The following is a 15204-nucleotide window of genomic DNA, read 5'->3' on the forward strand; positions in this document are numbered from 1 at the left end:
GAAGTCTCTAAAGTGTACTACCTGCTGAGAATTCCAAAATATTTTAAAGGTTCCTTGGACGCCTGTTTTTTATAGCATTTTATATACCGGTGTTCTTCTTATGTCATTTGCCTCTGCTTGGCCCCTGTGTTCCTTTGCTTTAAATATGACGGCTTAGAGTGCCACTTTTTCCTCTCTTCTTTCGTAAATGGCATACTTACCCTCACTCCTCAATGTTCCTTCGACAGCAAACGTACTATATGTGTGTCATAACATCCACAATGAAGAGAAACAGTTCAGGGTGATAAGTACGAGTTGAAAAGAAAAAAAAATACCGCTTAGTACTCGGTGGGCCTGGGAAATAACCCAGGAACGAGCCTAACGGCATAAAAGCAGGTATACGTGTCCCCAGTGTGGAAATGCAGACCGCCATTTCTCTCGATAAATTTTAGTGCAATCTGAAGACATTAATCCATCGGTGCCAGATCTGTTGATTGCTGCCTTGAAAGCAGCGTTACTGAAATATTCGCAATGCCTGCGATTTCTCTTGCCCCTATTATGATTAATCCTTCCGACTATCTTTGCCAACCGCACATACCCGGCCACAGAACACATCCTCGACAGTTTTTAAGTACAAAGATTATTCCCGAAACACGATGGTGCGGCCGTTATGTTCTTTCGTATGCCGGTTACCCTGTAGTTACCCTGCGACCTTGAACCTTAAACCACGTAGTACACCATTATTTTATGGCGCTTTGTGCTGCTGAAATTGAGAACATTTTCTCTCAATCTTCTTGAATGGATTTCCCATCAAACGCCTACTTTTAGCCTGTTCACGTAGATCCATAGAAGTTATGCATTTGAACGTATTGAGACAGGAAAGGCGTGTTCATTTTCAAAAAATGTCCCTAAAGTTGCTCTGGGAGAACTTATCGCATTCCCATTTTATTTACCTCTGGCCTAGAAGTCGCTACATTTTTAAATGTAACAGTCATTCGGTTCAAATGTTACCTTATTTCATTCATTCTTAATGCTTGTGTAGTCCCTTGAGATTCAACAATTCCTGTGTATTTGCTCCCTATGTGCGGTGGTACATCCCGGCTGGGAAATTATAAGGAGCTTGCAAGCGACAGCGCAGTCAAACGTGATTCTGGCATTGCTTCAGGCACTGGGAAGAGCGTCTGTAAAGCGCATGTTTCTTCAGTAAGAAAACACCGCAACACGCAATGAGGCTGTACTTTATCTTAATTTCAGAGACATACCATTACAGCGCCGCTACATATTTGATTTGATTCACACGTAACGCTTCGTGCGCTAGGAGGCGGGGTGATAAAATCTTGCTTTCTCCTTTAGAAGTACGCGCCATAACCGTTCCGCTGCCTCTGCTCGAGAATGTGGCGACGAAATTTTCTTGCATGTCTTGTAATGTACGTGGAGCTGCTTCCTGCTGTGGAGATCAGTTCAATTAATTTTGTGGTCACCTTCGTAGGAAGGGTTACAGTAGACCTTCTGACTTGCCTGCGGCTAGATGTTATCGCAGAAGAGTCGTTTCTCTCACTGGAAGGCGCGACAAGCGAATGCACTTTTTCTATTCTGGTCTTGCTCGCAGGAGATGTTTGTCTTTTCTCTCCTCTTGCGTACGTGTCTTCGAAGGCTGGACTTCGCCGTTTGTCGAGCTATGTACCGAATGTCTCAGCACGAGGCTCTTCTCTTGAAGCTGCAGAAACAGGTTTTCTATTTTCCCGTTGGGCGCTTCGGCGTGAGGGGTGTTGGTTTCTTTGCTCGGAGTCGTGACACGCTGATTATCGGCATCGCTAGGGTAGATCACATGTGTGCCACGGCGAGATGAAATCTCGGAGGCGATCCACGGCAGGTAGAAGTGAAGGTTCGTGTGTAGGCTGGTGCCGTTTGGTCGAGCGCAGCCCAGTCCAAATGACACGATGCCCACTTGGTAGCCAAGTCCGCGTCTCCACATGGTGACAGGACCACCAGAGTCACCCTGTAAAATAAATGTATAGGCATACGATGTGGCATGCTGGTCATGGGAACCAGGATATTTCAAGGAGCGTGCTGCTCGTTGAAAAAGGATCCAACCTTACTGTGTTTCTGCCTACGAAGCTGAAAGAAATACCTTGCCATCATTGTGCAATATGCCTATACTTGGGGTTGCAGGTTTGTTAACACTCATCGCTAAACTGTATAGCAAAGAAGCGTGCGTGCAGTTATGTGCAGTTATGCGGAATGTGTTGTGTTATATACAGCTTTCTCTTGTCAGCACTATTCAGTACCGTCGAAAAAAATTTGATCTGTGCAGTGCTTCGTTTTGCTAATTCGAAAGACATTGTATAAACGGTTGGCATCTTTCCACGAAGTTATCTGTTAACAATACTAATAACGATATTATTAAAGTAAAATAGGGTCACGATATGTCTCTAATCCATACCGTTAACGCGGAGGTTAAAAATAATATTTGGGGTTTTACGTGCGAAAACCACTTTCTGATTATGAGGCACGCCGTAGTGGAGGACTCCGGAAATTTTGACCACCTGGGGTTCTTTAACGTGCACCCAAATCTAAGCACACGGGTGTTTTCGCATTTCGCCCCCAGCGAAATGCGGCCGCCGTGGCCGGGATTCGATCCCGCGACCTCGTGCTCAGCAGCCCAACACCACAGCCACTGAGGAACTACGGCGGGTGACGCGGAGGTTGAAAACATCTGTGTATGTAAACGTTTCTCGAACACATATAAAAATTAAATGCTCCCTCAGTATTTATTGTCTGTTTTCCGAAACTAGTGCCTTCGCATTGAGCAGAATAAATTTACGAAGTTACCTTTCACCTTCTTGCCTATCTTTACAGAATAATATGCCAATGAATTTACAGAAAAATATTTCAAACGGGCTGACAAATGGTCAATCGCCTTGACCCCAAACACGTATCTTTATTAGGTTGATTCTGAGGTTACCTTCAACAATCTGTAGGCAAGTCTGAAGTTCTCCACCGAGGTCTAAAATATGCTTTTTTGTATACTCCAGATGAACGAATTTGCGTTATACACCGTACACTTCTCTGAGAGAACATTCCCTCCAGCATACTTTCTAGTTCTTTGGTGTCAAGAGCACAGGCGCCGTTTTACATTAGCCGCGATTCGTTTCACAGGGGTCCTTAACGACACTATACAAGGCGTTGTAGTTACCCCGTAGATTAACAGCCCTAGTTACCCAGCTCCCATGAAAGCACCTATGCGTTTACGGATATCGAGATGAACGAGGATATTTCTGCAAACAAACTCTACCATGAATTCCACCTCCCCTTGCCATCAAATTTAAAGTTTTCTGATGTGGTGACATATGCCCGGAAGCGTTATTCTCGCTGTAACAAAACAGAAGTCCTATGCTTTACCTGACAGGCGTCTTCGTCCGTAGAGGAAGTGCACAATATCACAGAGCTGTTTAACAGTGGGGCCTGCCATTTCTCCACAAGCGTCTCTTCGCACCTTGTGTATGGTAGAATTTCACGATTTATCTGAAGGAGTTCGTAGGACATAGTAGACTTGTCTGCAAGAAAAATTAGCGAATAAATTATTATATTTCTGAAGACTCTGGAAGTGAGTAGAAGTAACGATACGGTGGTTATTGCGTTCACAGATGCACGATTCAATTACTGGAATTATTTGAAGAAAACATGCTTTTAAAGAGAAACCAGTTGACTATCGTACCGTCGCAAAGGTACATTTGTTTTTAGTTTTGCGGGACATCCCTCTGTATAATTGGCCATGAATGCAATATTTTCTCCAAAAACGTAAATTATAAAAATTCAACGCAAGCAAAGCTTGTGTGCGCCACGTCAAACCGAAATGAATAATGCAGTTAAACTCGCACCCAAGCTGAAAAAATTTATAAGCGTTAGATATTGTGAGTTGCAAGATCCATATATAGCGCCAACTTAGAAACGATACGAAAAGAACTGGACATCTTTAGGCCGTGCCACTAGTTTCGTTTGTGTACTGTAAGAAAGTAAATATTACTTCCGACTGAACTCCGCGATTACGTGTTTGTATATGCTTGAGGGTGACTGCCTGGAGGCCCCAAGGGCCATATCCGCGAAGGGCACATGGCACTAGTAGCATGCGGGAGTAGGAACGCTGTTTGAGTGTTCTCAAGCATTAGTTGGTGACACCTGAAATTGGAGACATCCCGAATAGAGAAGATTCAGAAATAAAGGGCAGCCGGTACATTTTCATAATTTTTGTAATCGTTTTCAGTTTAAAGTGCAAAATATGGTTCGTTTAAATTCTTGCAATGTAAGTTTTGTTATAAAATGCGTTGAAAGTGCTGGTCACGCTAACGATGACAAGTACATAATAAATTGCCAATTTGAGCAAATCTTTGGCCTTTATCTAGCTAATTTGTGACCTATGCAATGAGCTGGAATAAATGTAATGTAGTAAATATTGATGGAGTAATGTTCTAAAAACTAATCACATGGAAAAAAATTGCCAATTTGAACGAAATCGATTGGAGCAATGAGCTGTAAATAAGAAAAAATATTACATAAATTTCTTTTGTCCTACTTCGTTGCATACATTCCTATGTGCGGAATGAGTGTGCAAAATTTGCTTCGAAAATATTTGTTCAGAAAAAAGTTAGAAAGGTTTGTGAAAGATGAGGTGCAGCCAAATCTCGTTTTGAGAAAAGCCTAAACAATTGCTCGAAACCATGTGAAAGATTTCGACAACAACACATAGAGGACTAAAATGCACCACGTTCATAGCTGGGGCCCTCGTGAGATGCACTAGAATTTCGTTTTATTGGTGTGTCTGCGCATCGACAACACAATATCCAAAAAGTATTTTTGAACAACATTTTCATAAAAGAAATAGTACTGATTTTCGGAGCCAATGCAATGTGGTTTCGGTTTCGCAACACAAGGGTATGGGCTGGAAAACTCAAACTCCCAAACTAGTGACAAGAAGAGAATAACTTCTATTACTACATGTTTCTGAATGGTTGGGCATACATAAAATGCCAAAAAAATATTCTATTGCAAGAAAATTGACCTTTATATGTGGCCTCCAACCTTAAAGGCAGCTAATAATAAAATTAAACAATTTCCGACCCTACGGTTTTATTAAGTTTACATTTGTAGTGCGCGTATATGCTAAGCGATTATAGGCAATTTAGAGCGAGTGAAATTTCATTGCTGTCGGCCTTTAAGTGATTTGGATAAGATTTTCGGGGAATGAAATTAGCTCACTCTCGGCTGTGTATCCCCAACCAGCGATGGTGACCGGCTTCCCTGTGAGGTTCAATTTTTCTTCCGGTAAGCACACTGGCCTCACAAAGTGATCTATATACAGAGATTCCTGCAACTGTGGAAAAGCGAAACAATAATGTACAAGCGTCAGCAGCCAATCAATAATGCCAAAAACAGTATTCAGACTCTGAGCCTTTTACCGGCATTATATTTTCTAAAACAGTAAAAGCCCCCATGGTTGTCAAAGCCGAAGATGTATACATCACTGTAGCATAATTAATCTCGACTGCCTATATCGGTTCCTAAAGGAAAATGTTCAGTGGAGCAAGCATGAAAGCACACTGTTCCACAATAACAAACTCATCAATCGTAGCGAGAGCAGACTTTTTGTCAGCGACAGAACAAATACGTAAAATTTTAGTAGCGCTACGCCTATTAGTCTATGGTATTACTGATGTGAAATAACCACTGGGGGATTTACAAAGAGCGACAGAGAAAAATGACACGTGGGAATTCCAGCAACTCATCTTGTTTAGCTCAGGGGTGCTAATTTAGGAGGAGTGGCGAGAATTTTGCTGGTAATATTCAGCGCAACCAAGTAATATAACGACAAACTGGAAGCTATAATTGACTTCTAGACGAAGATTCATCATCACCATACTCATCATAATCATCATCATCATCATCATCATCATCATCATCCGATGTTATGTGCACTGCAGGACTAAGGCCTCTTCCTGCCATCTCCAATTGCGCCTGTCCTGCGCCAACCGATTCCAACTAGCGCCTGCGAATTAATTTCATCACCCCACCTAGTCTTCTGCCGCCCTCGACTGCGCTTCCCTTCTCTTCGCACCCATTCTGTAACCGTAATGATCCATCGGTTAAGTAACCTGCGAATTACACGAGCATTGCCTTTATCTAGCTGAGATTTATACGTTGTATTTGTGTCCCTTTAACAGCAGCACCAACGTTGCTGTGCGAATTCTGTGCTTTCTAGCTCAGTCTAGAATTTCAGTGTCACATTTGCAAGCTAACCATGCTTGTAATACTCAGCGTGGCACAAATATGGCGTAATTTTTAGAAGCGCTGATTTCTAGTGTCTCAAAGCGACCATTGTGTTAAGCATTTTGTCCCTAAATACACAATAAATACACTGAGGTATTGTTATTCGATATTAAAAAATACAATGTTTACATACTTCTTTTATTGTTTTTCTGAACATCAATGCGGTTCTTTCTTGTGTCTCAACTGCAACCAACAGCTAATTTTTGTGAAAAGCCGGATTTGTGGCGAAGTAAGGACATTGCTGGGGATAAATCGTTCACTCTACGTTTTATGTCTTTTATGTTTACCAAGAGCTCGTGCATGCTAACACTAAAGTTACTGTCTTTATTTGCGTTGGCTCGAATATTCAGCGTCTGCCAATGATATTCATATAATATTTTAGCTTAATACGTACTTCAAACATCGGTGAAGAGGGTAAAATATACGGAAAATAACAACAAACCTGTACAGGCATTTGCTTGAAATGTATTTTTTTAGATGGTAAATACAGTTATGATGATGTCCAGGTCTTTCGATCAGAGCGCGTTTCGCAAGATGTTGATGCACAGCTAACAAAAATGACCATAGCTTTGATCACTTGGAGAATTACCTATCCAGGCGCTTGCTTCAATAACTACCTCAGCAGGAACAGGTTTTGTGCATAGTAGATGAGCACTAACACTGAAGAAAAGAACTACTTTTCATAAGCTCTGTAATTCATGCAAAGTAGATTTGGATTCAAAGCCAAGAAGCGGAGGTTCCAAATACGCCTTTGAAATTATTCAACGATACAGTTTGACCGCAATCCTAGGCCGTAAGTGCAGCTGTCAGGTAATCAGCTCTACATGCCTTCAGAAGGGCGATGTCGTTTTCAAGAGTGTCATCGTCGTAGTTCGGATGCAGAATGATCACTTCCGCGCGAACTTCTGGGCCTTGCTGAGGATTTGTTGCGTTGTAATAAATTACCACCTTGTGGGCCTTCTTTCCTTCCCTGCGTGACCGCAAAAGAAAAGAAAGCAAAAGAGAAAGAACAACGCCATTCCATGAAAAGACTACAGTTTAGCTGGCCACATTGACACTCAAAGTAAAAAAGAAATGGTGACGAAGAAAATAGTCTGGTCTTATGCCATTTTATTCCTGAACGCATTCAGGTTTTCCTATGATTCACGCTGCCGTAGCCACTAGAGGTAGCAGAATTAATTGTGGGGATAGCTGGTCTATCACTGCGTATGCTGAAAATTAGAGCCTTCCGGTGTTTCTTGTGTTTCGTGGTACACGTGTTTTTCTTCTTGCCATTGGATGTATTTTAATGACACTTCTATGTTTGGGTTTTTCGGAAGCTGTTCATATGACGAGTGGTGTGTGCCACTTAAATGTCTGCCATTACGCTAAGGCGTGCTGGAAACATGCTCCGTATCTTTGTGCTCATGCACAAATTTATGGAGGGGCTATTTGCTAGCACACGTATATTCTATGCGTTCAAAAAATAACTCTAAAATATAGCAATTTAATATTCGTTTTATAAGTCAGTGGTAGGGATATGAGTGATAAACTGGTTCTTGAGTTTATTCGTGTTTTCCGCTATTATATCTACACGTTATTTATGAGCGGCTCTGATATCTAGAAGTAAAGTCTCGCTAACAATATGCATGTGTTGTTTACGTAAATTTCAACTGCACCTATTTATACTACTTTTGATTTAGGTTTAAAAAGAGGGGGAGAAACAGTGGCAACGAGAAAGTGGACACAAGCATAAGCGTGACTTCATACTAAGAGCTCCCATAATTACGGTGCGCCAATATTTGCGTAACTGTCTTCAAGGTGTACGTTGATGTGGCACACATTAGCTTTTACGTTACGCTTAGAAAAATACGGCAGTAACATGAATTTTTCCCAGCGGTTATCCAGCCCTACTGAAACACTGCGTATGCAATCAAGTATTTTCATAGGTTTTGGGTACCATTTTTATGAAAATTAGCCAACGTCTATACAATTTATATATATATATATATATATATATATATATATATATATATATATATATATATATATATATATATATATCGTGGACATCTCATGGGAATTATATGGAAAAATGCATGGCATTTGTGGAATACATAGAGAAAGCTTTATTAGCGAAATGAAGCTTAAGTGCAGGATTCACTTCTACAGCTTTCCGTTTGAAGTAGCAGCCCCTTTGCTCCTCCATTGTCTTTCTTGCAAGAGTATGCAGGAACACCGCGAAATTATGGCCATACGCTATTTAGCGGAGATCGAGAGGGTGCAGCATTTTATTGTCAGCTAATCAAAGGTGAAATTTTTTTTACTTTTGTTTGGTGCGCCTCAGTCGACGATGTCGAGATGTTTTGTCTGTCGTGAAGTGCTTCCCGCTAATTACCGAGCTCACAGAGTCAATAAATCCAGAACCGACGCGATTTTGTCTTCTTTCCTTCCATCCAAATGCGTGCTCGCGAACAGCTGTGCTTCTGTGTATGTGCTAAAATGTTTAAGACCACCGTGCCGTTGCAGCAGCAGAAATATTACCGCCGTAGTGGAGCAGTAGCTTTGGCGTTGCCATGGTAACCCCGAGGTCACGGTATTAAATACCGGCCCTGGCGGCCGCATTTCTCTGACGGCCAAGTCCAATTTTAATGGGTATCATAACCCATCTATTAGAGATAGACGTGCTACTACAATGGCTTCAGCTCCGGGAAAAGCTGCAGTTTATATTTCATCGCGTATTGCTCACACAGTGCTTGACCTGGAGCCATGGTGTAGTGGTAATCAAGAAGTTGTCGGGGTCCTGACACGACCAGTGAAGACTCCTGTGATTCTAGTGTCATTCTACGCCAGACCGCAGCGCACACGTTTGAACTTAGGGTGGATAGCCCATCTCCGGTCTACGTACCCGGGAATTCCTATTCTCGTGGGTGGAGACTTCAATGCCCCACATACAGAATGGGTGTACAAGTACAACTCCCGAAGAGGATGCCAAGTTAAAAACATCATGAGCGATGTCACTTTTACACTGCTGAACCATCACGCTGTGGCTACCTGTGCTGTACCCGCAGTATCTAGAACAAACGCTCCAGACCTCACGTGGTGGTTGGGTCCTGGAATGCCGCAGTGGCGGGTGGAACCAGATACATGGGGCAGTGATCATATGCCCATAATGATTGGTTTGCACAGAACGTGCATAAAGAAAATTCGGCGACGAGTAACAGTTACGCATTGGGATAAGTTTCGGGAATCATCGATTGATAAAGTACCCTCAGAGCCCTCAGAAATTCTTCCCGCTTTGCAAGAACTGCTACGGAGGAACACCACTGTAACCACAGTTGACGAGGAACAACCTCAACCGGACCTCATCCTTTTGCAACTTTGGGCAAAGCGACGTCAGGCAGAATTGTATGCGTCGAGGAATCCCGATGCACCAGGTGGCCGTGCACGTGCTAACCATATAGCGGCGAAGGCGCGTCAGCACGAAAAGCAACTTTCTCGATGACGATGGTATGAGTGGTGCGAGAATCTTGGATCGGGCATTGGAAACAGAGCACTCTGGCGTACGTTCCGGTCAATGGAACGCGGTCATAAGCAACCTGACCCTGCAGCGAGCGTTAGGTTAGCGATGCAGAGTTCGCCACATCAATTTGCAGAACACGCTGCTAGAGCGTTTTTCCCGAAATACGATCAAGCGTCACCTATAAACTGCCCCGAAATTGATGAGTCCAAATCCGAAATATCCAGCCCTTTCAGCATGGCCGAACTAATAGCGGCGATTGAAACTTCGAAGCAACGAACAACACCTGGTCCCGATGGTATTCCTTATGAGGTTTTCAAGAACATGGAAGGAGCAGCTCTCGACGCACTTCTTCAGGCTATTAATAAAGTATGGGAGACTGGAAACATTCCACCTGATTGGAAGCATTCAATTGTTGTTGCGATTCCGAAACCAGGAAAGTCTCCAAATAGCCTGCAGTCTTTACGCCCAATTTCACTAACCTCAACTGTCTGCAAACTCGCTGAAAAGATGCTGGCCACACGAGTTTCCTGGTGGCTCGAACGCCACGATAAATATCATCCTGCTCAAATTGGATTCCGTTCTTACTTGGGAACTGAAGACGGACTTTCTATGTTATCAGACGATGTTTTACAGGTTTCTCCACACAGTCACGCTGTACGCACGGTAGTAGCAACAGACATAACGAAAGCTTATGACAATATAGACCATGAAATCATTATATCCAACCTCATCGACCTGGGACTTCCACCGCGGTTGATAAGATTCATCTACTCGTTCCTTCAGAATCGCACATTTGCGATTAGAGTAGATGGAAGGCAGGAAGGATACTTCACATCGAACAGAGGAGTCCCACAAGGTTCGGTTCTGGCTCCTCTTCTCTTCAACGTTGCTCTAATACCTCTAGCCTGGCAACTACATCGGATTCCAGATGTGAGGTTCGTAATCTATGCGGATGACGTCACTTTGTGGTCCGTGCATAAAGATATCTCTAGACAAGCTCAACAGCTTCAAGAAGCCCTTGCTGTGCTGAACAACTACGCTCGGAAAGCAGGATTGGACATTTCCGGCCAAAAATCAAGCTATGTTGTGGTGGCCAACAAGAAAGGACGCACAAGAATCACGCAGCACCCGTTTACATTTAGACTCGGCGCAGTGACAATCCCTGAGGCTTCTGAGGTCCGCATACTGGGTCTCGATATTCACCAATCCGGCAGTGGTGCACACTGGCTCCGTAAAACCAGACAGAGTTCGACAAAAACACTTCACCTTATTCGTCGCATTGCAGCAAAAGCAGCTGGAGCTCGTACTGACGTGGCTCGACGGTTGGTGCGTGCAGTCTTGCAGCCACGGATTTTATATCAAGCTCAATTTCAACGGCTGACTTTGGCACAGCTGGTACAGTTGGAGACGATTAATCGTGATGCTATGCGCACAATCACAGCACTGCCCCGCATCACTCCGATACCAACCTTACAGGAACATGCCCAGCTCAACACAATTGCAGAGCTCATTTCGCAACGTGAAAAAGCACGTGAAATAAAAAAGCAACTTATTCCGGCTGTCGCTGCGTTGCATGCTCATTTTCACCGCGGCTCTCGGATTGACAATCAGCCCTATCCAATGCCTCCCTGGGAATTCACCAGCATCACAACTAATAAGCCAACGAAGTTACGACGCCGCGATAAAACAGGTATTATTGACGAATACAACATCGTCGATGCATCATGCGTTAACACCTGCCAAGTCTATACGGATGCTGCCATTCTCCCAGACGGCGGAAGGACATCATTCCTGAGTACTACGCATAATTTTATCAGCGGCCACCAGCGCTATTTATCTACAGAAGCCAGCGCTCTAGTAATGGAACTTCAAGCCATCCACGACGCTGTGCAAGATGCGACATCTAAGCTGCCTACCATCAAGCAACTAGATATCTTCACTGATTTGTTAGCGGCTATCCAGGAACTCAAGAAGGTTGATAAGGCGATGAAAATCTGCGAGACAATACACACTATGAATAGTAAGACATCTACTTGCGTCAAGGTACACTGGATTCAAGGCCATTCAGCGAACCCTCACAACATTGCTGCTGACCAGCAAGCACACTGTCCTCCTAATCCTGATCCTCCACCTATTCCCCTCCCACCCCAACCCCATAACTCGCTGCGAGCCCGTAAAAATGTTCTCCGGCAGGACACACGCGCTCTTATCCCACCGTTTGTCTGCTCCCTCCCCCTTCACCTTACTAGGGCGGAGGAAGTTGTGCTTAGGAGGCTTCGGGCCGGGGTGGCCCTTACACCGGCTGTTGTCTCAAGGTGGAAGTGGTCGCATTTACCACTGGGTGCTACGTGTCCATACTGCTCCGTTCCTGTGGTGGAATCAGATGCATACCACCTAATATGGACATGTACGGGTTTACAATCGGAACGCTCGCGTCTCCTACTGGAAGCCGGCCTCCGCTACAGTGTGACAACCAGCTATGACCGCTGGATACATGACAACAGATTCCACAATACAATGCTCCAATTCATACACAACACAGGCCTCACAGCACACATATAATACAGATATACAGTCCAAGAATTATGCCTTAAGGGCAAGCCTTATCGCAATAAAAAAAAAGTGCAAAAACGTCCGTGTGTCGTGCCTTGGGTGCACGTTAAAGAAGTCTACATTGTCAAAATTATTACGGAGTGCCCCACTAGGGCGCGCCTCATAATCTATTGTGCGTTTTGGCACACAAGACACCAGATTTTAATTTATTTTAACACGCAGAAGTAGACATATCAGATTAGGCAGTAAACATACTTTCTGAATAAACATTTTCGTTAGAAGCCACTGCCTAAGTGAAGAAAAATTATTACGCCAAACGTCCACATAAATTACATTGCTGTTCGAATGGTTCACACGGCCAAATACAATGCACTTGCGAAACTTACTCACGCTGCAAAAGTGAAAAATGCGCTTGGCCGTGTTTTGAACCTTTCGCCATGGATTTGCAATAATCTCCCCCCCCCCCCCAAGAAAAAAAGAATGGTGCATTGCTTTACCAAGCCAATATCTGCTACAATATTTGTGAGTGAACTTTTTTAATTGTGTGAATCATTAAGCGGGAAAGGTGAATATTTCTGTTAGAAGGGTTCGCGCAGCCAAATACAAAGCACTTGCAAAATTACTCCTGCTGCAGAAAAGAAAACTAGGCTTGCCCATGTTTTGAACCTTTCACCATGGGTTCGCAATAATCCCCAAGAAGCATGATGAATTGTTTTACCAAGCGAATATCTGCTACAATATCTGTGAGTTAAGTTCGTTAAATTGTGTGCATCATTATGCGGAAGAGGAGAAGGTTGCTGTTACAAAGGGTTCACACAGCAAAATACAAAGCACTTGCAAGCTCCCTCAGGCCACAAAAGTAAAAATAGGCTTGCCCATGTTTTGAATCTTTCGCCATGGGTTTGTAATAATCCGAAAAAATGCGAATTGCTAAACCAAGCGCATATCTGCTACAATACCTGGGAGTGAATTTTGTTAAATTTCACAGCTGAACTCGTTTGAGGCACGGGTGACGCATTTTCGATTTTACAGTGCGTTCTTTTACATGAAAAATTAAAAAGAGCATACAATAATACATGAAACTATGAATTACAAATAAAAAGGAATTCGTTCATAAAGGAACTAGTTACGCAAGTTAGCTTCTAACATGAGTTTTGCGGTACATGATTGTTTGAGAAAGTTGAAGAGACTCGTCGTAAAAGTATAGTCTCATGCTTGTACACTTGGAACTGGTCATACAGGCCGAAATAAATGGTGGCAGATTGTTTGTTCAATATACCGGATCAAATACGCGGCACTGCGAAGTGCGGCTCATGGTGCAACCGCCCTGTGACGTCATAATGCGAAGTAAAACAAACCTTCACTATATCGCGCGATAAAGCGGTCTGTCTCACCTCGGCTGCTGGAGTGACTACGCATCCAATCAGGAGTTGCCCAAAGCGCCATTCGAAATCAGCCAGTGAAACGAAGGAAGTAGAATGGCCTCTTCGTTTTTTGACTACTCTTGTATATCCCACAGAGCTTGGACAGAGAGCCAATCTCTGTGTCACGTAAAAGTATAGACTAAAACCTAAAACTAGGAGGCCATCTACTTCCTCCTTTTGCCGATGCGTCGAATGTGTCAGATCAATTAACGGAATAATTTGTCGACAATTATTTAGATTTAACGGCCGTTCTGAAATGTAAAAAAAACACGGAATAAGTCTTTGATGACGATTCTATTGAACTGTTAAATAGGAACACGTGCCGTGAGGATTATTGCAGAGAAGGTAAGTGGTGCAATTAGTTTAAATAGAGAACAGTGCTGGTTTTATTTGAACTTGGCTCCCGATAGGCAGATAATAAATCTGTACTCACTGATGTCAATAAAATTTGTAGGTCATTTTAAAACGAGGTGTTTGAAGTAAAAAAGAAAAAGCGGCATATTTGTTAAATTACATGCGCTCCAAAATGTAAGACAAATAATGCCACCGATATGTTTGCGTGGTAATTCTAGGGTAAATTAGGCAATATTTTCTAAACATTTCAGAATATTTTTGCACACGGAAAGCTAATGTAGAAATTGTCCTGATTATTTTCACAACCTGAATAGGCATGCTATGTAATTTCATGTGAAATCTTATTGTTCTTTTTGGGCAAAATTTGGAATGTTTCGTGAATTGCAAACAATTCATGTCCTCAGGGAATTATGCCAAAAGAAATTGCGACTTTGTCGAGGCGCCAGTTGAAAAGGAAAATGCGCAGCTTAAGTGCTAATGTAGGTGTAGCTCTTAAGCGGAGTTTTCTTTCATGTTTACTCAAATATTAAAGCAAAAGTACCTGTAACAGAAAAAAAAGTATTTATCACCAAATGCAGCATAAATCGCATATGTTACTCTAGTGAAGCAAATGCAATTAAACCTCTGTTTAAACGTAACACGATCATGCTCGGCTGATTCTTTTTCCAACTCCTTAACTTTCCTAAAGTAGAACATTTTTAACTTAATGCACGATCTGGTGCAACTTTGTTAGCTTTTGATTATTTCTCCACTCAGATTTTTTCTTCGCACTGAGCTTCTTATGCTGCTGATTTGATCATTTGCCTTTAGCCGACTTCTTCAATTTTGTCCTTTTTGCTGCACACTTCTCCAGTTCCCTCTTTCATAAGTACAAAAATATGAGAGTGTAGAATCTTTTTATGCTTGCCTATTTGGGAACACAGACAATGGCGGGTGACATCCTGTCCTGTACCGTCGGTTTTTTTCTTCCTCTGATGCTGTTCATCTAACTTATTAAAAATTGCATGTGCCATCTAGCCCAACAACAAAATAGACCTTGTACTAATGCACATCGTACGACTATTTCTT

At 42.8% G+C, this 15204-nt stretch overlaps 1 protein-coding gene across 1 annotated transcript in view; it reads right to left on the reverse strand.

Moving 5' to 3' along the window:
• Positions 1–1217: 1217 nt before the first annotated feature.
• LOC142563317 (trypsin-1-like) overlaps positions 1218–15204 on the reverse strand; it is a 29220-nt gene continuing 15233 nt past the window's right edge. The window contains exons 5-8 of the mRNA XM_075673876.1: positions 7132–7273; positions 5236–5350; positions 3382–3536; positions 1218–1978 (exon numbers count right to left, since the gene is read on the reverse strand). Of these exons, the coding sequence (XP_075529991.1) occupies positions 1568–1978; positions 3382–3536; positions 5236–5350; positions 7132–7273 (823 nt within the window). The 3' untranslated portion in view covers positions 1218–1567. The remainder of the gene's footprint in view (positions 1979–3381; positions 3537–5235; positions 5351–7131; positions 7274–15204) is intronic.

The sequence above is a fragment of the Dermacentor variabilis genome, chromosome 11 (assembly GCF_050947875.1).
Source record: "Dermacentor variabilis isolate Ectoservices chromosome 11, ASM5094787v1, whole genome shotgun sequence".
Classification (NCBI taxonomy): domain Eukaryota; kingdom Metazoa; phylum Arthropoda; class Arachnida; order Ixodida; family Ixodidae; genus Dermacentor; species Dermacentor variabilis.